At 38.1% G+C, this 25,802-nt stretch overlaps 1 protein-coding gene across 2 annotated transcripts in view; it reads left to right on the top strand.

Moving 5' to 3' along the window:
- The window catches only part of slc1a2b (solute carrier family 1 member 2b), a 45,820-nt gene extending 20,258 nt beyond the window's left edge, over positions 1–25,562 (top strand). Inside the window, exons 2-11 of one of the 2 annotated variants that reach the window (XM_051885238.1) lie at positions 4,887–5,026; positions 7,540–7,692; positions 9,174–9,424; positions 11,467–11,614; positions 11,708–11,834; positions 11,927–12,160; positions 12,396–12,590; positions 16,070–16,204; positions 16,369–16,603; positions 22,160–25,562. In XM_051885238.1, the coding sequence (XP_051741198.1) occupies positions 4,897–5,026; positions 7,540–7,692; positions 9,174–9,424; positions 11,467–11,614; positions 11,708–11,834; positions 11,927–12,160; positions 12,396–12,590; positions 16,070–16,204; positions 16,369–16,603; positions 22,160–22,234 (1,683 nt within the window). In that variant the 5' untranslated portion in view covers positions 4,887–4,896 and the 3' untranslated portion in view covers positions 22,235–25,562. The remainder of the gene's footprint in view (positions 1–4,886; positions 5,027–7,539; positions 7,693–9,173; positions 9,425–11,466; positions 11,615–11,707; positions 11,835–11,926; positions 12,161–12,395; positions 12,591–16,069; positions 16,205–16,368; positions 16,604–22,159) is intronic. The other variant, XM_051885239.1, reaches the window with a different exon arrangement.
- Positions 25,563–25,802: the final 240 nt, after the last annotated feature.

Here is a 25,802-nt window from a genome sequence, read left to right as displayed (position 1 = left end):
AACAGTTGCTGAATCTCACTGCTGCTCGGTGGTTATATCATCTGGATGTAGAAGCTATTTTGTTATCCATCATACTTTGATTTCTTAGGTCTGAGTCCCCGAGTGTTTTTCTGTCAAGGGCAGATCACTGTTATGTTTCAGTTATTCTTCTGCTATTGTTACATGGATTGATTTTACAATTTAAATTCATTCACAGAGCACAGTTTTTTTTATTGGCAACTTTATTGAATCTGCATTTCTTAGCAACATGGTTTGTATGTATGCTATCTCTGTGCCCTGATGTGTGCATGTCAAGATGTCTGACCAGCCGCTGTGAGTTCTGTGATTGTTTCATATTCCTATATTCATGGTGACCAGTCAAGCTTGTCACATGATATTTCACAGTCACAATGGTGCTGCACTGATGCATCAGTTTTATTTTTTTATTTTTTCTGATTTAAATACTTTTATAATGGTATCTTTTATAATGTATCATATTATATCATGGGTAAATTATAATGGGCTGTGGGTGCAACCATGTTTGTTTACACTGCAACTCAGTCAGGGAGTGAGAGCTTGTAACATTTACAAAATATAAATTCCACTTCCACTTCTGGGAGAAGAAAATAAGTTTCCTTAAATAAAGTAAAACCATTGTCAAATTATATTTGAAAGGTTATTTTCTCAATTATTAGACATTGTTATGTCTCGTGTAATCTATTTTGTTTTTGTTTTCTCTGTGTTTTGTTCCCGTTTTGCCTGCGTGATTTGCTAGTTAGTTACAGTCTTGTAAGTGTGATTATATTGGAGTCTGGTCCAAGCCTGTGACAGGCATGGTTTCGTGAGCCAGTCACAGTGTTTCAGAGGGCTGTAGTTTGTGGACCCCTGGCTTAAATACTGTTTGGCAGGGAGCAGGAGATAAACCCGTTTAGGTCTAGGATGACTGGGATCCTTGACAATGGAAACTTGGACATGTTTGAAGCTCATATCCTGGGCTGACTGTATCACCTTCTGCTGTGTTTTGCCATCATGAATGAAGCAGCTCACATACCTGGCATTGATGCAGTCAGTCAGGACACTGCATTAGAAGTAATAGAGCATTGGTAGAACTTGTCTGAATATGCAATGTTAATACTATTGAATTTTATTTGCTCAATGCTATCCTTGAATATAATGGATGCTCAGTGTGTTAAATATGAATCCATGAGTGTGAGTCATAAGTCTTTCAATAATGACTAACACCTTTGACATGTTTGTGTGCAACAAACCACACATTTAATATATGAGTCAAACTCATGCAAACCTTCCATCTCATATTGGCTATAATTATTACCAAAGTTAGATTAGGAAACAAGCTAGAGCAGAGAAAAAATGCAAAGAAGAAAAAAAGAAGAAGAGGTGTGTGTGTGGTTCAGGTAAACCCTACATAATGGGGACAAAATGTCCCCACAAAAAAATTACAATATCTGAAATGCTTGTCCTTTTGGGGACATTTTTTGGGAAAACAGCTTATAAATCATATTAAGTGATGGAAACAACAACATGGAAATCCAACATTTTTGGATAGTGAGTTTGTGCCTCATTGTGAAGAAACAAAAATGCGTTGCTCGTTCAATGACCACAGCTGTCAGTCAGGGAGCAAATACTTGTAGGAGTGAACTGCGGTAGGGAGGTGGTGTTCCAGTGGCAGTCCTGAAAGCAGTGTTAACCTTCAATTTGAAGTGAGATCCGGAGGGGTGTGATGTGGGTCCTCTTTGCTGATTGAAGACCAGACATGATGCCACATCTCTATCATCTGATGGCAGAAGTCAAGTCTTGAAATCTTTCTGCTTCTGAAATTGTCCTGATGTTGTAAAGCACGATCCTACACAATCCAGGCTGATGTTGATATGTGGGTTGAAAAACTTGAAAAACTCTACCTCCACGTTTCTTGCTGTCCTGGTTGGCCTTAGTGTTGTAGACAGTTTTGCCAAGTCCCGGGGTTTTCCCATGGAATTGGGCTAATTTACATTGTTGCCGTGGGTTGTTTTTTTAGTCTGTGGGTTGAAGCGAACCATAATGAGTGTAGTCCACATGTGCTCAATGAAGTCTGCAGAAATCTAGCTCTCCAGGAGTAGGTTTGGAGACCCCTGCCCTAGTCCTTATAGTGTCAACGAGCACGCTCAGGTGTGATGCAAGTGTTTTTTGCTAGTTTCAGCCCGACACAGTTATCATTTTCATGTCCAGCACCCACGTTGTTTAAATAGCAAATCCACTTGCGCCCATCTGTTCGCCTATGGCCGTGCTGGTCAGAAAACGAGGTGTGTTCAGGCGCATTGTTGGCATGTTGCTATTGAAACTGAAAATGACTGTGCCATTGACCAACAAAAACCTGGTCTAAAGTCAATGCCGCAGTATTTATTTATTTATTTATTTATTTATTTTGTTATTTAAAGAGCACGTTAGTAATATGCGCCTATAGGCGGGTGCACAACACGTGTACACTCTGCTTGTTACACACTTAAGGTCTGCAGCAGCAGACAAACATGCCAAATATTAAAAATAAAAGGACTCCTCTCTGGAGAAGCGTTCAGTATTTCCGCTTGCAAATTCCGCCATGTAAATAGCGAATTCGCCATGGTGCGAGCACAACTGGCTTTTAAAGGGAATGGGAGAAGACACTCTGATTGGTTTATTACATGTTTCGGCCAAAACACACACATGACTCATTAAGAGAGGTACAACCCTTTTGGACCATGCGCCGACCATTTTTTCCGTTGTTAAACGAGCAAAAGTGGATTCAGACACGCCCTAAGTGCACCTGCGCCATGCGCTTCAGACCATGCATTTAGATCATTAAAATAGGGCCAAATGTGTTGAAAATTCATGAATTAAAATAATGTGTTCAAATTCAATTAATTATTTTTATATGTGTTTCAGTGGGTTTTTTGCTTGACTTTCTGTTGTGGAATAGAAAAGGGCCTTCCCAAACCTGTTGAAAGAAGGTTTAAAAAAAAAATAAATAAATAAACATAATTCCCTAGAATGTCATTGTATGGTGTAACATTAGGATTTCACAGAAATGACTAAAATAACCAAACCCATGAAACAGAATAGGAATCATATATCAGTTAACAACACACTGAACTTGGAGAAGGTAGCATTGATGAGATGTTTGGATGATACATTTTTACTTGGACATCAAAAATAACAAAACTTCATGATCTCCATCTGTGTTCCTTGAAGCTGACGATGAGATCTACCCGTAGGGAAACCAGCATTGACTCATTAAGACAGACACATGTGCCATGCTGCCAGTTCCTCCAAACACGCATCCAATTAAAAATGTGTAATTACATAAGATCGCACATGATCAGCCAACATGAACATCAGAGTGTTGCGTCTGTGAGAGGGAGCAGTGCTAATGCGTTTGCAAGGTGTTCATGTGCATTGCTTATTTTCATACCATTTTTTTCTGACCTAATTTATTTATGTAGATTAAACAGGATTTTGAGAGAGCTTGTTTAAAACTGTGCTGATATCTGACATAAACTGTGGATGTCCACTGATTTTTGATTCAAGAACCCTAATAAGCTAATACCAACAGTGTTTAACTACAGTATTAATAACATATCTTTAAAGCGTATTATGAGAAAACTGATTTACTTTTAATTTACTTTTAATGTTTTAACTGCTAACAAACTAACAAAACAAGCTCTCCGATATGAAATAAGACAAGCAGAACTACAGTATTTAGGCTTGGTAATGATTTTATACTAGTAAAAATGTATCCTTTGATGTTTATCATACATCGCTTGATTTGCTGGACAAAACTGTATAAATCTAATTCCTATTTGAAGAAACTCAAACAAAGGGTCATGATGTAATAGGAACATGTCAGTGGTCACATGGTCTGAAGCGCTATAGAATTGTGCCAATTCATTGGCTAATGGCACTAAAACAAATCTCATGAGGAGCTGCCATAGCCTCCTTATAAGCTCACACATGGTGCCATTGATTTTTCTTTCTTCAGTGCACAGTTTGTCTCAGCCTGTTGTCCTACACTCCGAAGTGGAATAATTCCACATTTAAGTGGCGATGATGGCTTTTAGAAGTGTTTGCCTAGTATGAGTAGGGCTATGCTTCCGTCTAAGCCATGTAGACATTTTTTTTTTTTACATGGCTTTCTGTAATGCGGCTTCTGCCTTGCACACTATGACGATTTTGCAAGCCTATCAAGCTCATTTCAAGAGGGACTTGAATGAAGGCCAACAGTGGATGCCGAGACTGTAGACTTGGCACTGAGGGCTACCAAGCGTATAGCTTGAAGAGTGATCGAAGACTGCCTTGTTGGTTCAGTACTGAATTTTGTACAGGAGCATCTTGGAGCAGATGCACTTCGACACTTGAGGTGTATGTAGTTCTGTTGCAGCAGAATGTGTGCCTGTGGGTGGCATGACATTCGCTCATCTTCAGCTTAATGAGTGGAGCACGATGGCATCAGCTTTGGTTTCAGAGGTGCTTTCGTGTCCATTTTGGCTCCATCATCTGTTTCAGATAGGAGTTAATCTCATAAAACTGCCCTGCTTTAGGATTTCAGGATTTTTAGGAGTCAGTAGTGTCTTTTTTAATAGAGTCAATGCATTGACTCTGTTGGTGCCAAACGTGCTATGACATGGCTCCTTATGGGTGTCACTTTATCCCCATCAGCCAATGAATCAGCATGATTCTGTAGGGCTTCAGACAACATGACCACTGACGTACTCCCATTGCATCATTACACAGCATCTTGAACCAGGGTTACCTCATTAACCTAGATGTTTTGTTGTTATTTGTATGTTTTTTTTTTTATGTAAATGCCAGCTGCCCCTTCACATGCTCATGCCATGATTCCACTAATTTACTCTTTTGTCTGTTTTTCTCTGCAGTTCTGGAAACATGCCGAAGCACGTGGAGGTAAGAATGCATGAAAGCCACCTGGAGCCCATTGAGGCGAGGCCGAGCTCCAAATGGGCCACAATATGCCAGAAGTTGCGGAAGAATCTGCTGCTCACGCTGACTGTGCTGGGTGAGTGTTCTTCAACATTTCACAGTGATGAAAGGGAACAGTTTCACAGCAAACACAGCATGATTACACATTGAGCTACCGCTGAATAACTGCTGTCTGGACACTAGGGGGTCATAACACAGCAGGAAACAGGTGACTGTAAATCCTAGTATCTATTTTGAGCATAATAGAACTCTTTTCTGCAGAGAAAAGATGCTTTCACTTACTGCGACTGGCACATTGTTGAACAGAGTGAATACAGAGAAAGTCATTTTGACACTGTATTTTTGAAATAGGTGAATATACGGTTAGCATCTACAGGGTGTCTATAGCAGTTAGTATCTCTGTGAAGAAATCCGTTGTGGGCGGGTGTGATATATGTGTGATATGTGTGTGTTTAACAAACTAACTTCTTTGTAAGATTATGAAGCCAGAAAGTAATCTGCCTCAGCAGGACTGCAGTAGTGCTGTAAAGAGTGGTAGATACATGCCGGCTGGAGGGACAGTAGAGATGATCACTGAGATGAAAGAGTGCACTATTCCTCTGTTCCAGAGTCTTCACTACACACAGATATGGATTATGACGCCTCACATAGTATAAGTTCATCAACACAATATCTGAAAAAAACCCATATGTCATGGTACAGGTGCTGGTCCTATAATTAGAATATCATCAAAAAGTTGATTTATTTCACTAATTCCATCCAAAAAGTGAAACTTGTATATTATATTCATTCATTACACACAGACTGATATATTTCAAATGTTTATTTCTTTTAATTTTGATGATTATAACTGACATCTAAGGAAAATCCCAAATTCAGTATCTCAGAAAATTAGAATATTGTGAAAAGGTTCAGTATTGAAGACACCTGCTGCCACACTCTAATCAGCTAATTAACTCAAAACACCTGCAAAGGCCTTTAAATGGTCTCTCAGTCTAGTTCTGCAGGCTACACAATCATGGGGAAGACTGCTGACTTGACAGTTGTCCAAAAGACGACCATTGACACCTTGCACAAGGAGGGCAAGACACAAAAGGTCATTGCAAAAGAGGCTGGCTGTTCACAGAGCTCTGTGTCCAAGCACATTAATAGAGAGGCGAAGGGAAGGAAAAGATGTGGTAGAAAAAAGTGTACAAGCAATAGGGATAACCGCACCCTGGAGAGGATTGTGAAACAAAACCCATTCAAAAATGTGGGGAGATTCACAAAGAGTGGACTGCAGCTGGAGTCAGTGCTTCAAGAACCACTACGCACAGACATATGCAAGACCATGGGTTTCAGCTGTCGCATTCCTTGTGTCAAGCCACTCTTGAACAACAGACAGCATCAGAAGTGTCTCGCCTGGGCTAAAGACAAAAAGGACTGGACTGCTGCTGAGTGGTCCAAAGTTATGTTCTCTGATGAAAGTAAATTTTGCATTTCCTTTGGAAATCAGGGTCCCAGAGTCTGGAGGAAGAGAGGAGAGGCACACAATCCACGTTGCTTGAGGTTCAGTGTAAAGTTTCCACAGTCAGTGATGGTTTGGGGTGCCATGTCATCTGCTGGTGTTGGTCCACTGTGTTTTCTGAGGTCCAAGGTCAACGCAGCCGTATACCAGGAAGTTTTAGAGCACTTCATGCTTCCTGCTGCTGGCCAACTTTATGGAGATGCAGATTTCATTTTCCAACAGGACTTGGCACCTGCACACAGTGCCAAAGCTACCAGTACCTGGTTTAAGGACCATGGTATCCCTGTTCTTAATTGGCCAGCAAACTCACCTGACCTTAACCCCATAGAAAATCTATGGGGTATTGTGAAGAGGAAGATGTGATATGCCAGACCCAACAATGCAGAAGAGCTGAAGGCCACTATCAGAGCAACCTGGGCTCTTATAACACCTGAGCAGTGCCACAGACTGATCGACTCCATGCCACGCCGCATTGCTGCAGTAATTCAGGCAAAAGGAGCCCCAACTAAGTATTGAGTGCTGTACATGCTCATACTTTTCATGTTCATACTTTTCAGTTGGCCAAGATTTCTAAAAATCCTTTCTTTGTATTGGTCTTAAGTAATATTCTAATTTTCTGAGATACTGAATTTGGGATTTTCCTTAGTTGTCAGTTATAATCATCAAATTTAAAAGAAATAAACATTTGAAATATATCAGTCTGTGTGTAATGAATGAATATAATATACAAGTTTCACTTTTTGAATGGAATTAGTGAAATAAATCAACTTTTTGATGATATTCTAATTATATGACCAGCACCTGTACATATGACTACCCAGACCTGAATTTACTTTTTTGACTAAGACTAAGACTTTTTTGCTGTTGTTGTTCTGGTTTACTTCAGCCCACTTCTCATACTGTCATTTTTTCACATTTATTTAACATCTGCCTTTGGTTCCCTGCCTATGACCAAGAGGACCTTAACTGCGTGGTGTTGTATATTTGTTTGAAATCACTTATTTTAAAAGACATTTAAAGTATGTTCAGGAATATTTTGTCCAAATTATCCAAAAGAAGAAATTCTCTTTCCCCCATCACAGGTGTGATTTTGGGAGCGGTTTTTGGGATGCTGCTGCGTGTTGCTTCTCCGATCGATGACAACATTGTCATGGTAATTGCCTTCCCTGGAGACATTCTAATGAGGATGCTAAAAATGCTCATCCTTCCCTTGATCATCTCCAGCTTAATCACAGGTAACACAGACCTCGTCTTTTAACATGCTGTCAATTAGACTGGAAATGCATCCACAAACTTCAAATCCCACTGAGAAATAATGCCTGGGTGTGTTATATTACACTAACAAACAGAGAGAAATCCTTAACCCTTATGCCTTTTGAAAATATGCTCATGTCTTTGATTTAATAAAGTCAAAAGTTGTAGAGTGGCGTAAGAAGAACTGTGCTCTGTCTTTTTAAATTGCACTGTTCTCACAAATGATGTTTGCTGTTGCTTCTGCTACTTTGTTTACTGTATTTAAGAGGTTATTTGGTTATTGCTCTTCAAAGTCCAAGTATTCTCTGTGGGGTTATTTACACTTGGTCACTTCATGCACCCGAGTGATTGGATTATTATCCAATTTGCACATTCCATTTTACACTTGGCCACATAAATATGTCTTCACAAAATGGGTATAAATCCAATCTTCATTCCTATGTTTTCACTATATGAGACTCAACTGCTCACTTCACAAACTCCCTTTCGTAAAGTGAATATTGCAGTCTGTCTCAAATACATTTACACCCGCTCTCTTCATGATTATATATATATTCCTGTAGTTCAAACAGTAAAGCATGGTAGGAAATGTTAACAAAAACTGTCCTTCCATGTCTGGGTACTCATTCAATTTATGTAAGAGATAAATCGTTGAAAGCAGCGGGCAGTTGTGCATGAGAAAATGAGTCTCTCCTGTAGAAAAAGGCAGAAGAAAAGATAGAGAAGGGTCTTCATTATGTTTTGTGTCAAGAAAGCACCATATATTGGACTTATGGCTGTTTAAATATAATGAACATTTGGTTTTATAACTCATTTTTCATGCCCTCTGTTTTACCTTTAATGGCCAACAGACATTCACAAAAGTACTTTAATATATTTTTATTTAATGTAACAATATAAGTTTTATATAATCATTTTTATATAATTAAACCTCTCTAAACTTTAAATTTCCCTCATGCCAATTCAGTTTAACACAAAATAGCATAGGGTCAGACTATTGTTCTGGCTATTTAAACTATGCATTATGATAATATATAGTTGTATATTTAATATATTAAAAGTATTATTTATTATATAAATAAACAAAGTTACCATCCAGTAATTCTAACATTTTTAACCATATTTTTTCACTTGAGCATTACGTTTCAGAGCCCAAACTTAGGAAGGTGCTTTTACACAGACCTTTAAGAGGTGGTATAAATGGATTTACACTGGAATCACAATCGCAGGATTCTTGTGCACAGCCAACAGAAATAAGATGTGTGCTGATTGTCATAATAGGAATGTTTAAAGATGTTTAATCGATGACTGGTTTCATACCCGATGCAGTGTTGACTGATTGAGCTAGAGTGATAAAAGCTATATATCAAAATAGATAATGGCACTGAGAAAAAAAAGTTTGAGCCTGTGAATATGAAACAATGACAATGTTAAAATAATATTCCACATTTCCCTAACCGAGGTCTGGCTGGTCTGGATGCGAAGTCAAGTGGTCGTCTGGGCTCCAGAGCCATGGTCTATTACATGACCACTACTGTCATTGCTGCTGTGCTGGGAGTCATCCTGGTGCTCCTCATCCACCCTGGAAACCCAAAACTCAAGGAGAATCTCGGAGAAGGAGCTAAGAACGATGAGGTTTCCAGTCTTGATGCCTTTTTTGACCTCATCAGAAACCTCTTCCCTGAGAACTTGGTTCAGGCTTGCTTCCAGCAGGTATGACAATGCATCCCATGAGCTTCCACAAGAAGCTACTCTGTGCTTAGACAGAAAACTGATACAGCATACGTACTGTGTAAATATGGCTGGGGAAAATAAGGCATTCATTTAATTTCTGTGAATGTTAATATTTGCTGTTTAAGGTGTTAAAAATAATTAATGCAGCATCTGCACAGCTAATTAAGTCATTTAGGCCTACTATAATGGATTCATGTGAATATTATTTTAAGTACACTTAAATTAAATGTTATAATATAGTTATTAAAAAGATATTAAGATATAATTTTGCATTATTATATATATATATATATATATATATATTATTATAAGTTTTTATAAATATTTTATAAAGTTATTTTATAAATCTATAATTGTTAATAAATGATAAATAAAAACAGTTTATCAGTTTTTGAATGGCCATAGTTACTCTTTTAATCATTTCACTCTTACACCGTGTCCTAACCAGACGTGACGCGCCACGACGCGACGACGCGACAAGCGATAAAAGGAATCTTTTCCATGTTAAAGGATTAGTTCACTTTCATACAAAATACTCCTGATAATTTACTCACCCCCATGTCATCCAAGATGTCCATGTCTTTCTTCGAAAAGAAATTAAGGTTTTTGATGAAAACATTCCAGGATTATTCTCCTTATAGTGGACTTCAATGGCCTCCAAATGGTTGAAGGTCAAAATTATAGTTTCAGTGCAGCTTCAAAGGGCTTTAAACGATACCAGACGAGGAATAAGGGTCTTATCTAGCGAAACGATCGGTCATTTTCGGAAAAAAAAATGTAAATGTATATGCTTTATATAAACAAATGATCGCCTTCCAATTGCTTCCACCAAAACCCTACTTTCGTATTCTTCAAAAAGCTTACGCTGTATGTCCTACGCCTTCCCTATTCAACTTACGGAACGAACACAGCGCCAGTTACATTTTTTCCGTAAGTTGAATAGGGAAGGTGTAGGACATACAGCGTAAGCTTTTTGAAGAATACGAAAGTACAGTTTTGGCGGAAGCACTTGGAAGGCAATCATTTGTTTATATAAAGCATATACATTTACATTTTTTTCGAAAATGACCAATCGTTTCGCTAGATAAGACCCTTATTCCTCGTCTGGTATCGTTTAAAGCCCTTTGAAGCTGTACTGGAACTGTAATTTGGACCTTCAACCGTTTGGAGGCAATTATAAGGAGAATAATCCTGGAATGTTTTCATCAAAAACCTTATTTCTTTTCGACTGAAGAAAGAAAGACATGAACATCTTGGATGACATGGGGGTGAGTAAATTATCAGGAAAATTTTATATGAAAGTGAACTAATCCTTTAATCTGAGTTTTTGTCCTAACCAGCCGCGACGGCGACACGTGAATATTCTATTTTAGAAACAGTTTCTATTTCTCTGCGACGTCGCGGCTGGAACAGCAACACAAAGTATGAGAATGATAATATCAGGTACTGTTTATCTGCTTTATTTAATGTTAAAAGCATCTAATGTGAGTTTGAATATCGTTCTGTGTTCCCAGCTTTTTAGCTGTAATGAAAACAACCGGCTAATTCACCTCAGATCTTGAAAATAAATAAATAAATAGGCACAAGAACGTTCAAACTGTCAACTCAATGTGAAAAAACAAGTGTATTCTATGACAAAGATTGGTTCGGTCACTCCGTATGTACTTTAAATAATGTTTAAATTGTGTAATATTTATGAATTTTACTATGTACTTGCCCATTTCATTGTGTCTGCTGTGCTCTTGCCGGGAGAGCCCGCCCACACTCTCTTCTGATTGGCCGTGGTTTTTGATTGATTTCATCGCTTCTCATTTTCACGTCGCGTCTGTTGTGGACAGTCAAATTGCTTGTCACTGGAATCTTATCGCATCGCGTCTGGTTAGGACACGGTGTTATCCTTGTAGTTAGTAAAAAGATGCCATAATATATGTGTGAACACATTAAGTAGGCTGTATTAAATGCTTAATGGTTTAAGTGGGAGCCAGAATTGATTGAGGTCAATTGATTGTTCAAATGCACAGATCCAGACCGTTGTGAAGAAGGTAGAAGTTCAACCTGACTTCGATGACACCAACAGCACATCTGACTATCTCTCTAATGCCACCAAGCCACCGCCCATTTTCATAGACAAGAAATCTCTACAGTTCAAGAGTGGAATGAATGTGCTGGGTAGGGCCATCACACTGTCAAATATCTTTAGATAAATCCTTCCCTTTTCATTTATTTATATCTTTTTTATCTTTGTCTTTCAATGTGTTCCAGGTCTAATTGGATTCTTCATTGCCTTTGGAATTTGTATGGGCAAGATGGGAGAGAAAGCTAAGCTTATGATTGAGTTCTTCAACATTCTCAATGAGATTGTGATGAAGCTTGTCATCATGATTATGTGGTCAGTTGGACTTTTAATGTCCTCTAGCTGATTAAGAAGTCTAGTGATGATGTTTTATACCGATGGACTCACGTTATGGACTGACTTTCTAGGTACTCACCCTTTGGCATTGCCTGCTTGATCTGTGGAAAGATCATCTCTATTAAAGATCTGGAGGTAGTGGCCAGGCAGCTGGGGATGTACATGGTGACGGTTATTATTGGTCTGATCATCCATGGTGCCATATTCCTGCCATGTATCTACTTTGCAATTGTGAGGAAAAACCCTTTCTCGTTCTTCATGGGAATCTTCCAGGCCTGGATCACGGCTCTGGGCACAGCTTCTAGGTGTGAAATTGCACTGCGTGATCTTTGCGTAGATTATATATAAATTCGATGTAGTTCTATATCTATATGAGAACAAATAAACCAACAAATCCAAATCCACTGTTATCTTTAAAAATGACATTCCATCTTGTAACTAAACTCTATAAAAAAAAATGCTAATTATTGCAACATAACCACAAGCATTATTTATTATCTGAATAAAAATGATAATTTTTGTCTTTTCTTTTTCTTCTAGTGCTGGCACTCTGCCTGTAACTTTCCGTTGTCTTGAAGAAAACCTTGGTATTGACAAGAGAGTTACACGTTTTGTGCTTCCAGTTGGAGCAACAATTAACATGGATGGAACGGCCCTCTATGAGGCTGTAGCTGCCATTTTTATTGCCCAGATGAATGGAATTGATTTAGACCCTGGTCAGATCGTCACTGTCAGGTAAGAATAGACAACTCACCATAATTATATTATGAACCAACATCCACCTAATTAATTCATCTACTGTGCACCATAAATGTTACAACTATTCCGTATACAAATAGGTGGAGATGAGCATAAATCATATTTAAAGTGTAGTTTTTTGTAGGTTAATATGTTCAACAATATGCATTTGTTCCACTTCCAGAGGTATTCGAAAACGCATTCAACCAGATTGCTTGCGTAGTGTAAATGCTCACATGGTCGAATGCGTTCAAACAGCCACAAAAGACGCCAACTTTCCTCCTACTGACCAAATGTGTAAACATTATGAGAAGCACACTAGCTAGATGGGATTTAAACTTTGTCGGCTGAAGACCCAAGTTTGGTTTGAAGATGAAAAACATACCAAGCACAATGTTCTCTCACCATTCCCGATTTCTAACACACACTCACAGCGTTTGGCGAGGTATTGTGGCTGTCAGAGCAGAAATGAAAGCTGATGCTCTCCATATGTTTTTCCGTCATCTCCGGTCATGTTCATATGTAAATTGCTCAAGCTTATTTTTGTCCGTTAGATCGAAAGAGCTGAAATACCCATACATTTACCCACCCATAGACCCTCCGCTTAAAGAAATCAGGACAGAAGTGGTTGAAAGTGGACAAAAGAGACAGATTAAAACACCAGGTGTAAATGGGAACGTGTCTCCCTCTACTTGTGTCCAGTGATGGGAATAACGGCGTTATAAATAAATGCCGTTACTAACGGCGTTACTTTTTTCAGTAACGAGTAATCAAACTAATTACTTTTTCCTCGTTACAACGCCGTTACCGTTACTGACAAAAAAATGCCCCGTTACTATTGAGGTCACGAGTAGTCTCTCTCTCAGCCATAGGACCTGCAAAGTTTTTCTCTGGTGTGTGTGTGTTGGGGTGGGACACATAGGCTAACTGATGATGATTGGTGTGTGACTAGAGATGACAGACCTGCAAAACGTTTTGTTGTAAAGAAATAGTACAGGTTAGTCATACACAAATATAATTTTAAACTGATAATAATGTACGATGCTGTGTGTGTGTGTGTGTGTGTGTGTGTGTGTCTGGGAGCGGAGCGCGAGCTCAAACCAGAATACCCTTTGTGACATGCTGGATCGAAAATAATTGTTCATTTAAGCCATTAATTGACTAATCACATTTATATTAATTTAATTTCTTATATACTGGAGAGAATATACCATAATAATGAGCGTTTACATAATATAGGCTATATAGCACTCAAGCGCACGCATAATGATTATGAATGTGACAAAAACAGTAAGGAGACATTTTAATTGTTTATTAATAAAGTAATGTTTTCTGAATCCGTGTCGGCTGCAAAGATTAAGTTGACATTGCTGACTCTCATCATTTCTGCATGTGGACGCGCCTAGAGAGAGAATGCACATTTCATTCAGATTATATAATCAGAGTAGCCTACTTCTTTTCGTTTTGAATTATTACATTTAAAAGTAGACATTTCAAGCTTTCTATAGTTATATATTCTCATGTCTAGTTTCGGTTCATTTAGCCTATAAGACGCACTCCAGTTCACGTGCAAGTGATCGCGCCGGCGCCTCCATGTCATGATTATATTGTCTGCTATATTTGCTTCTTATTTATTAAATCCAGGCAATTGGTTGATGAAACACTGATTAAAATTAAGATACAATTTTTACAAAATGAGATTCACTTTAAAGAAAGGTTTTCTACAAAACAAAACTTCATGAAGTGGTCAAAAATCATGTCTGACCCACTCAATGTTTCCCGATATATTGCACATCTTATGATGTATTCTATTTTACTCATGCTGTTCAATTTTCATGATCAAATAGATGAAATTAAAGCATAACATATATTTAAACATAAATATGAAACTATGTTTTCTTTAATGGCTACCAACACGTAGTACAATACAGAGAAATTTCATGTCGTGAGCAAGAGCGAATCATGAGTCACGATTCGGATCAAGCATAATTTATTTTTAGACTTATATTTAATATGTTATTTGACATATTTGAATTTTTTTTTTTTTTTTTTTAAAGTAATGCAATAGTTACTTTCCCTGGTAATTAGTTACTTTTATAATGATGTAACTTAGTTGCTAACTCAGTTACTATTTGTGAGAAGTAACTAGTAACTATAACTAATTACTTTTTAAAAGTAACGTGCCCAATACTGCTTGTGTCTACTTGTGATCTGATAGACCAATACGCATCTTAATATCAGTTGTAAACAGGGCCTGAGACTGCTGACTAGAGCTTTATAGAGGCCCTAGAGAGTTACTATCCTTCTTTACTGGCACATATACTTGAGTATCGTCAGAAAAAAAGTGAAATGATACTATGTGTTTTTTAAAAATATCCCAGTTGGAAGCATAACTAATGAAAACAAAATTCTATTACATTGCTGAATATTAAGTAAACCCAACTAAGCAAGCCAAAAGCAACAGTGGCAAGGAACTCAAACTCAATCAGGTGACAGAATGGAGAAAAAATCTTGGGGGAAACCAGACTCATTCGTGGGACCAGTTCTCCTCTGGCCAAAAGAACAAACATGGTGTGATTAAAGCAGTACACAAAAAGGTGTATAACTTGGAACAGCTTCAATATGCTGTCAACATTTATTCTACAGTTAAAGGGGTTTGCCAAATAAATAAAAGAGCCAGTGGTCATTATGTTGCAGGAACTGTAAAAAGTATACTATTACCCTTACTCATGAGCAATGGAGCAATTCACACCAAGGATACTACTAAAGTTTCAAATTTTTACCCTCACTCATGAGGTCCACTCAATGCTGCGTCAGTAGCTGACACTATGGGAACACCCTCCAGGTGTGATGATTTTCTGAAGACCGTACAGAATCACACTTAATCACGCTGTCTCTGTTTATTATTGCTGCAAGTCATTTGACACTTTTGGTGACCAAACTACAGTTGTCAAAAGTACCGACTTCGGTACTTAGTGGGTACTGAAATTTTAAAAATGTGACGCTTTAAGCGCTGTTGAGTGGATTTGTAAACACCTCTGATTGACCATTGTGTTGACACGCTCATCGGATATGTCTGTTGGGTTGGGTTCACTTAATATTCAGCAATATACACTGAACAAAATTATAAACGCAACACTTTTGTTTTTGCCCCCATTTTTCATGAGTTTAACTCAGAGATATAAGACTTTTTCTATGTACACAAAAGGCCTATTTCTCTCAAATATTGTTCACAAATCTGTCTAAATCTGTGTTAGTGAGCACTTCTCCTTTGCCGAGATAATCCAGATAAAACCAGTCAGCCTTTATGGTTAGGTTGTTAAGCAAAATTCAGAACACCTTTGTCCAGTGGGCCATATTTTGTACATAAGCAGTCATGCCTTTTGCCATTTTTCACTTGCTCTGGACAAGAACGTCTACTAAATGTTTTGTATGTAAATATGAATGAAACAAGTGCTTGTATTCTCAAAATTTAGTCTTACAGCAACACTGGCCAGTGTTGGAGCGGCGAGTATCCCCAGTGCTGGACTGGTCACCATGTTACTCATTCTGACAGCCGTCGGGCTTCCTACTCAAGACATCAGTCTGCTGGTGGCTGTTGACTGGCTTCTGTGAGTATCTAGGTTTATTTTATTCTGACTGGGACTTAATGTTGACCGAAGGTATTTCCTGAAGCTGTCAGTGTCATTTTTAAGCTTATCCTACTCTTGTTCAGAAAATTCTTTGTGATTGCTGAGTGAAGCTTTTCGTTTAGTGTTTTCTTTTTTTTCATCAGGGATCGTTTCCGTACCTCAGTTAATGTGGTTGGAGACTCATATGGGGCTGGCATCGTCTACCACCTGTCCAAGGCAGAGCTGGACGCTCTGGACGCCCAACATGGGAAGACTGATGACATAGAGTTGATGACCAAGACCCAGTCCTACTATGATGACCTCAAAAACCATCATGAAAACAACTCCAACCAGTGCGTCTATGCTGCTCAAAATTCAGTCTTATTAGATGAATGCAAGGTACAAGTCACGCTTATGGACGTAGAGACATCTATTTAACACATGCCTGCATGCTCTGCACATCTCTTCACTGATATCTTTTGCATGGTAGCATATATGTATATACACACATATATATGTGTGCATGTGCATATATGGTATGTACAGTATAATTGTGTTTGTGCTAATATTTATTTGCTTCTTTTCTTGGAGCATATTTTCAGCATTTTACAACATAATATTGTATGTTGTGAATGTGTTTACATTGTGAAGTACATCAGAATCCATATAAAAAAAATAAAAAATAAATTATTATTTTTACCATAAACTCTGCAGTTAGTATCAATAATGCAGTTTTCCTACATCAAAAACAGATATATCATGACTATTACAGTAATACCATATAAATCTTTGCAGTCTTGAAGTAATACTTCTGACAGATATGCCATACTTAAATAAATTTTAAATATTTAAAAGTTATTTAAATATGTGCAGAAGTTTAGCAAACTAATTTAGTTGAGATACATTTGTATAATAATAAACTACAAACTAAAATAAAATAATCAAAGCACTTTTCCAGCAACAAGCTGAATGTTGTGAGCATGGCGAGGAATGGTTCCAGTCGCATTTCCAATTGGTACGATTGCAAACTGTTGGCAAACCATGCTGTGTTACATGTACATGTAGTGATGTGTTAATGGGTTACTGGTGTAGTACAGTATTATTCTACAAGCCTTTTTCATCAGCTAGCCAGTTCATTAAAACTCAAATATCAATATATTACTCATATAATATTGTGTCAACAATTGTTGCTTTTTACTAGTCAGAATCTCTTAATTATGCTACTTCTGACATGACGTGAACACAGCTTTATTTTCTGTTAGAGAAAGTTAAACACATTTGGCTCATGGATTCTGTTATTAACTATTTTCTAATAGACAGAAAATCTGCTCCTGTTATGCTGCTTTCTGTTGTGCTTTCATGCTCTGGATGCAAATCTATAAATTAACAAAAACTAACCAAGTTTATCAAAAATGCAATCCATTGTAGAAGCCTTGCAAAGTAACCACTCATAAATGCTTGTAAGAACATTGTACCTTGTTTGTTTGTTTGTTTGTGTATTTTATAGAGTATTCTGTGTATTTGTATTTGAATATTCTCACACAGGTAAAGCAGTCAAATGGTTTAAGTGTCAGTCTGCATGTCATTGTTAAATGTGGAGACTTTAATCTTGGAGCACAGAATTCTGAATGACAGAAACAACAGTATTCAATGTTTTATTGTAAAATTTAAACACTGGATTTACATTTCCTGAATGAAATTAAAATGTTTTATCCAAAATGAGACAAAAAGGAGAAGAAAATCTGAGGAATGGAGAACAAAGAGGAAACTAAGGCTTGGTTTCACAGACAGGGCTTAGATTAAGCCAGGATTAGGTGATCTTGAGACAAAACAATGGCAGTGACATATTTTAAGACATGTCAGTTCAAGTTGCTTTCAGTTAAAACAGCTCAAACATGCATTTTAGTCTGGGACTAGGCTTCAGTTCCCTTTCGAGTGAAACCCGACTCTGCTTCATTGCGTTGGGAATGCTTCTGTGTGAGCCAGTGTCTGAAGTACATGTCTAAACACGCCAGTCTTATTGGCTGAATGTATGGAGGTCATGATGTAGCATAGCGCATCACAAAGTCCGTAAACAGACACCAGAAATTTTCGTCAACAGCTTCTTCTTCAGAGGCCACATGTTTTTTTGAAAAATTGTATAGTGTGTGGAAAATCTTTAGACCAGGAGTTAATCTGTAAAATGTAAAGTCTAAAGTATAGAAAGTGTGTGATGCCATGCCCCCTCATTTTATGGCAGACGACTCACACGATGTGTGCTTGTTTGTATGTGAGGTTAAGGTTCAATATCCAAACTTGTCTGGCTCTCTTCTCGAATATAAGTGATGCACAGCGGCTTTGATCATGAGATTGCAGTTTGAGTTGGTTAAGTGGAGCTTGAGACGGGTGACCCCCTTTCTCTTGTTCTTTCTTCCGACTCCATGTCCCATTTGAGCATGTGGATGCTCTCTCTGTGAAATCTGGCTTGGGTCTTGCGCTTGCCGGGGCAGCAATAAATACAGTTGGAGAGAACAATGAGCAGACGGGTTTCCCCTTTCTCTCTCTTTTTTCTCTGACTGCGTGTATACAGATTATGAATGTGTTTGCACACGATGATCTCATGTTACCTGAAAAGCTTGCTTGATTCCTTTGGTGTCTTTTGGTTTTCCGATGGTATGTGGTATCTAACTCTGAGGATGGTATCTAACTCTCAGTCTATCATCCAGACAGTGTTATACTTGTCTGGTTGATTTTATGGCTGCATGTAGCTCTGGGAGTTCAATGTTGAAATAGGCATCTGCCTCTGAGGAGTTTACATATAATATATATATATATATATATATATATATAAATACAGTGGCAAGAAAAAGTATATGAACCACTTGCAGAATCTGTGAAAATGTTAATAATTTTAACAAAATAAAGGAGGTATTTTTTATTTACTACTGTCCTGAGTAAGATATTTTACATAAAAGATGTTTACATATAATCTACAAGACAAAAAAAAAAAAGCTTAATTTATTAAAATAACCCCATTCATAAGTATGTGAACCACTGATTCTTAATACTGTGTGTGGTTACCTGGATGATCTACGACTGTTTGTTTGTTTTGTGATGGTTGTTCATGAGTCTCTTGTTTGTCCTGAGCAGTTAAACTGAGCTCTGTTCTTCAGAAAAAATCTCCAGGTCCTGCAGATTCTTCAGTTTTCCAGCATTTTTTGCATATTTGAACCCTTTCCAGCAGTGACTGAATGATTTTGAGATCCGTCTTTTCACACTGAGGACAATTGAGGGACTCAAACACAACTATTAAAAAGGTTCAAACATTCACTGATGCTCCAGAAAAAAACATGATGCATTAATAGATGGGGGGTGAAAACATTTGGAATTTGAAGATCAAGGTAAATTGTATTTAATTTGTCTTCAGGGAAACATGCAAGTATTTTCTGTTGCTTCCGAAGGGCAGTACTAAATGAAAAAAATGATATTCAAGCGAAATAAGAAAAATTTGGACCTCTTCATCCTGTTCAAAAGTTTTCACCCCCCCGACTCTTAATGCATCGTGTTTCCTTCTGAAGCATCAGTGAATGTTTAAACCTTTTTTTAAAGTTGTGTTTGAGTCCCTCAGTTGTCCTCAGTGTGAAAAGATGGATCTCAAAATCATTCAGTCACTGCTGGAAAGGGTTCAAATATGCAAAAGATGGTGGAAAACTGAAGAATTTTTGGGACCTGGAGATTTTTTCTGAAGAACAGAGCTCAGTTTAACTGCTCAGAACAAACAAGGGACTCATGAATAACCATCACAAAACAAAAAAACAGTCGTAGATCATCCAGGTAACCACACACAGTATTAAGAATCAATGGTTCACAAACTTTTGAACTGGGTCATTTTAATAAATTCAGCTATTTTTTTGTCTTATGGATTATATGTAAACATCTTTTATGTAAAATATCTTACTCAGGACAGTACTAAATAAAAAATAACATGCATTTTGCATATTTTCACAGATTCTGCAAGTGGTTCACATACTTTTTCTTGCCACTGTATATATATATATATATATATGTATATGTATAAACTCCTCAGAGCGTCCCTCCCGGAGGAATCTGTGCACACCATGACATTGTGTGCCCAACTTCCTTTGGGGCTTTCAGGGGGCTACTTCACTTATCACCTCTGGTGACTGTGCTCGCACCCCCTGTTCAGGTTGGTGCAGCAAATCCTGCTCTGGGCAGAGAACAAACTGCTCACACTGGGGGAAGTTTATATTCCAGGGCACTCGAACTTTAGAGCAGATATCCTGTTGAGGCAGGGGCCAAGGCCCGGGGAATGAAGACTCCACACTCAAGTGGTGAAGTCCATATCGCACGACAGAGCGGAAGTGGAACTGTTTGCCTCCAAGAAGACAACCCACTGTCCCATCTGGTTCACCCTCACACCTCCAGCTCTACTGGGTCTGGATGCCATGGTGCAGGCATAGCCGAGGTTGCACCTGTATGCCTTTCCACCAATAGCTCTGCTCCCAGCAGTTCTTGCAAGGGTTTGCCTCCTTCTAGTGGCTTCGTTCTGGCCAGCCTAAGTTTAGTTTGCTCCCTCAAGTTCAGAGGATGATATTTCATCCCTGGCCTGAGATCTGGAAGCTTTGAGTCTGGTAGCAGCTCATGGATTCTGGTCTTTCGGCTGAGGCCACTGAGACAATCCTCAATTCTAGCGCTCCTTCTACTAGGAAGTTGTTTGCCCTGAAATAGAAACTATTTGTAACGTGTGGACAGCATGAGGTGAACCCAGATAACTACCTGGTTGGTCCAGTACTGGAGTTCCTTCAAGAGCATCTGCCAGCAGGGCTGACCATGGCTACCTTAAAGGTAGATGTGGCTGTTATTTCCATTAGCCACATCCCTTTGGACAGAGCATTGGTTGAGAAGCACCCCTTGGTGTCTCGGGTTTGCACAGTGCCTGATGATTGAAGCCTATCTGCCGGTTGCGAGTTTCCTCCTGGGACCTAGCATTGGTCCTAAGGAGCCTTAACAGAAGCCCCATTTGAGCCCTTGGAGTCAGTCTCAGAAGTGGCTCTCAAAGTGTCTCTGTTATTAGCATTAACATCACTCAAGAGAGTAGGAGACCTCCAGGCCCTTTCAGTAGCCTCCTGCTGCTTAGAATTGGCAGCAGATGATGTCAGAGTTATTTTGCACCACAGGCCTGTCTTCCAAAGCTCTTGCGAAGGGTGCACCTTTATAGGATGTTGTGCTGTGGCAGGTTGGTCCTCTCCGTACACATTCATCAGGTTCTCCAGTTTGGATATGGATTCAATCTCAGGATCCCGAGTCCTTCAGGGTTCACTCAAGTCCAGTCCATGCCTATACACAGCCTTTTGGGCAGGCTCTGTTACCTTGGGCATGGTGACATTGGAATTAAAGTTCTCATAGCGTCAATGCCACTCAAAAGGGAACGTCTCAGGTTATGGGAACTAGAAGCTACGTCGCATTGATACACCCTCGTTACGCCTTTGCATCTTCTTCAGACAAATTTAATCTGTCGACATGCATTTTTGGCATCTATTTATGGACTCAATGACATGCTATGTCACAACATCCAAACGTTTAGCCAGTCAGATTGGCGTGTTTAGACACGCTTTAGATGGCTGATGCAAAAGCGTTCCCATAGTGCCAACGCCATGATGCAACATCTTGTTACTTTCTCTGGGGATTTAGGTTACATAGGTAACCTTAGATGTTATAAAAATCATTCAAAAGCAAAGCCAGTCAAAATCCATCCGACTTTAAGATTTATATTTTTGAACTGGGGGGAGTCTACTTTTAGAAGAAACCCCTTACAATGAAAACTTGCGAAAACAGAGTATTAACAATTTTGCTAAAAGACCCAGAATTCTTTGCTCCAAAGCTTCAAAGAAAACTTACATTTACTGTTGAACGTACACATGGATGTGCACTCAAATTTGTTGATAACTGTTTCAGGTAACCTTGGCAACCACAAATGGCTCAACTGCGGAGTGCACGCTTGTTGAGGAAGAACCTTGGAAAAACAATTAATGCAAGCACACAGACCCCGGCACCCAAAATGAGAGAAAAACCAACCTATATTCATGCACATAGAACAAATGGGTTTTTGTAGTTTATTCCTATGGTTTCTATTCTTTTCTAACATGTTTAACAATACATATGTTCTCATGTAACACAAGAATGTGAGGCCAAAAGCTCACACATGCAGCTGAGGCAGTTACGTAAATTATTTGTGATGCTAATAAATATACATAAACTTCCAAACCTATGAATTTTGAGGAGAAGGGGTGAATAATGAGGGTTTTTCAGAGGGATAACAAAGATTCTTGCAGAGCCATTATCACCCACTGCAGTTTCTATGAGAATATAACAGAAACCTGCTCTTCTGCCTCTAGTTCCTATGCCTCAACTGAACTACCTTGCACAACACTGTAGCACCTCTTTGTCCGAACAGATCTTAAACCACTTCTCAAAAGGGTAATTTGGTGTTGCTAGGATACAAAAGTAGGGACAGAGGCGACTGCACACAGATGGAACACAGCACATGCCGCGTTTATTTTGAGCCCCTCCTCCTCTGTATCGCTCACAGGGGAGGGATTTTTTCTCTGTTCTGTCAAGGAAACGGATGAGACGGTGTTGCTCGTATGTATGTTGGTGAGTCTGTGGCACAATAGCACAAAAACCTTTCAGGCACATTGCCATTATATTTACCATTCAGGTCTTACGAGAGCCCTTTGCATTACGAAATACTCTGAAATATGCAATGCATGCCTTATGTTTAGTTCATTTTAAAGCACAAATTGTCTATTTATGTTGTACAACCAAAACAAGGCCTGAACATGTGTCAGTCATACAATGAACGTACAGCTGATGGCACCTGTGTGAAAAATCACGAATTCCAAAAGTGCATCTTTTAAAATGACAAGGCTATTTTTCTATGCTTTGGTGTGGTGATTGCTAAACCCGGTTTGGCATTATTAACAATTCCATTTAGATTCATATGTCAAGCACAAACCATTTGCCCAGATATACTATATATCCCATTTGTATTCTATTTGCTCTAAATTTTGGCTGTTTTTCCTTCCACTGATGAGATGGAGAGATATACTCAGGCATATAAAACATAAAAATAGGCATTTTGTCTGGGAAAAAACATTCCTAATGCAGACAGAGATGATTTGTATGAAGGCCCTGTTAGCATGCTGAAGAGAACTTTTTACCTGTTTTTATAATCCAAGTAGGTTTACGCGTTTAAATACCTAATGCCTTCGTCTTTCACTTCTGACGTTTCACAGGTTTTTTTAATTCATAGTTATCTTTTCTTTTTTTTGCGCCCCTTTTAAATGAGCTAAAGTTCTTACCTCAAAAAGACATTGCCAAGGCTATTGTAAGTATTTTTACGCAATTTTTGTTTTGAGCTTTGAAAAAACAAAAAACAAAAAAACAAGTAGTATTACAATGGAATGGTTTAATCGTAATAAAAAAGGAGGCTTTTATAACTAAGCTGTTATAAACACTACCTCTGGATGTACCATCCTCTTATCTATCTCTGACAGCGACCTTCCCTCATATTGCAAATGACTGTTTCTAAGCCCCGCCATGCTGCAAAGTCCTCATAGACCCAACTTTCCATCACTTCCTGTCAGACATACCTCACTACGCCAATCAGAGATTCCGACAAAAAAATTAAATTTCTTTCAAATGAGTGATAAATCCAGACACCCTTTCTTTCTTCCCTGTGTGAGATATTTATCACAGGATGCTACAAACTGATGTTTTTTAATGTCTTCTACAAATCTAAACACAGATATTGATAGAACTCTACCCCTAATATATGTCTAATTAGTATAAGACACCTTGCTAAGATGTTTTGCAAACTAAACAGCTCAGTGTTATAACCTTTGCCAAGAGAATAAATGCCATATGAACACAAGTTCATGGTGCCACACAATATATATCGTGTGGAAACATAATGTGAATTTTCGATGTTGTGAGTGACATCTTGACACTTGAGATTGTTTGGTCATTGAGCGTTGAGCCACTGTTGTGTTTTATCTCACTGTTAGATGCATGGACATTTAGTGTTTTTGCACCAGTTTCTTAAAAAGCATGACTTTTAAAGTGCCTCCCTGCACTTGGTGTATATATAGAAGGCAGGGGCGTCGCTAGTGGGGGAAAGTGGGACTGCGTACAGGGGGCCCTGATCTATTGGGGGGCCCTCAGCATTCCCCCTCGAAGGGCCCCACAAATTCTACCATGGGGGAAACTGAGAAACCCCAATCCTACTGAGGGATATTGACCCAATGAAATGTACTGTACAGGGGGCCTATAGAAAACCTAGCGACGCCACTGATTGTTGGTGACATTGGTATTTTATTTTTCAGTTATAGAAATATTGAGATAGTGTTTAATTGATGTGACAGTTTTAATTGAAGTGTTTTGTAATCCTGTAGAAATGTATACCCTCTTTGTGCTGCATAAGATAAAATACTATAGTGAAATGTATAGAAACGTAGTACATTGATTGATTTTAATCTAGCTCTCTCAGCAAATTCATATCCATTATTATATCTGATCTATGTTTGGAATGTTTTTCCCTACATAAATTTATGTGTCCCTGCATTTCTATGTAAGAGATTAAAATTTAAATCTAACATCAGACTCAAAAAAGGATATTTGTATATTATATATAGCATCTCAAAATATTCAAACTATATTTTTGAAGATGGTATACAATAATCATATTGTCTTTATGTGATAGTCTTATATATGATTCTGTGTTATATGTACAACAAAAATATGTAACATCTTAAAAATATATGATAAGATATGCTGATATATGATCTTGATGATATAAAGCACACTGTATTAAGTCACATCCACAGTATCTGTAAAACTTCATTTCTCAGTTTCATGCTGTCTGTTCTGTTTTGCACTTGACTTTCCAATATTTCTTTTCTGATATATTTTGTACACGCACACAGACACACAAAGAAATTTACAGGCACAATTTTCATGTGAAACATTATTTCTAGAATAACCCAGGTGTATTATTCTTACTTAATTGATCTGAAACCATCTTTAGTAGATGGTTTACGTTTCTTACATTGGTCTTATATGTAAAACCCACAAGTTCTGCTCCATTTTTCTCTCATCCTTTTTGTGATGTGATTTTTTTTTTTTTTTTTTTTTTATGTAAAGGGAGGGGAAACTATAGTCAAAAAGAAAAGTGGTAAAATAAATGATTTCCTGTGTCATAGCTGTGAAATAAAAGTGTGTTCATGCATATCAATGTGTTGTACCATTGGTGTACATACAGTTATTATAACTAATAAATGTTGATTCATAACTAATTAAAGTCTTTTTTTATTGACCTGACAGTATGATTAACACAGGAAAATAATTTGAGGAGGTAATTCAGATATGTAGTGTGCACCAGATTATGTAGTGAGTTTTGGTCGCACACGTAACTTAAAGGTTAATTTTTTGACTGTACTAAAGCACAAAAATACCATAACATGTTTGCAGAGATTTAGGAAACATGCAAAGTTCACATACCTGTTTCTCTGAAAAACAATGCCACAGCCAGTTATTCTAC

Source organism: Ctenopharyngodon idella, chromosome 24, assembly GCF_019924925.1.
Source record: "Ctenopharyngodon idella isolate HZGC_01 chromosome 24, HZGC01, whole genome shotgun sequence".
NCBI lineage: Eukaryota > Metazoa > Chordata > Actinopteri > Cypriniformes > Xenocyprididae > Ctenopharyngodon > Ctenopharyngodon idella.
Note: the sequence above shows the minus strand (reverse complement) of the source record. Positions and strands in the feature narration are given on the sequence as shown.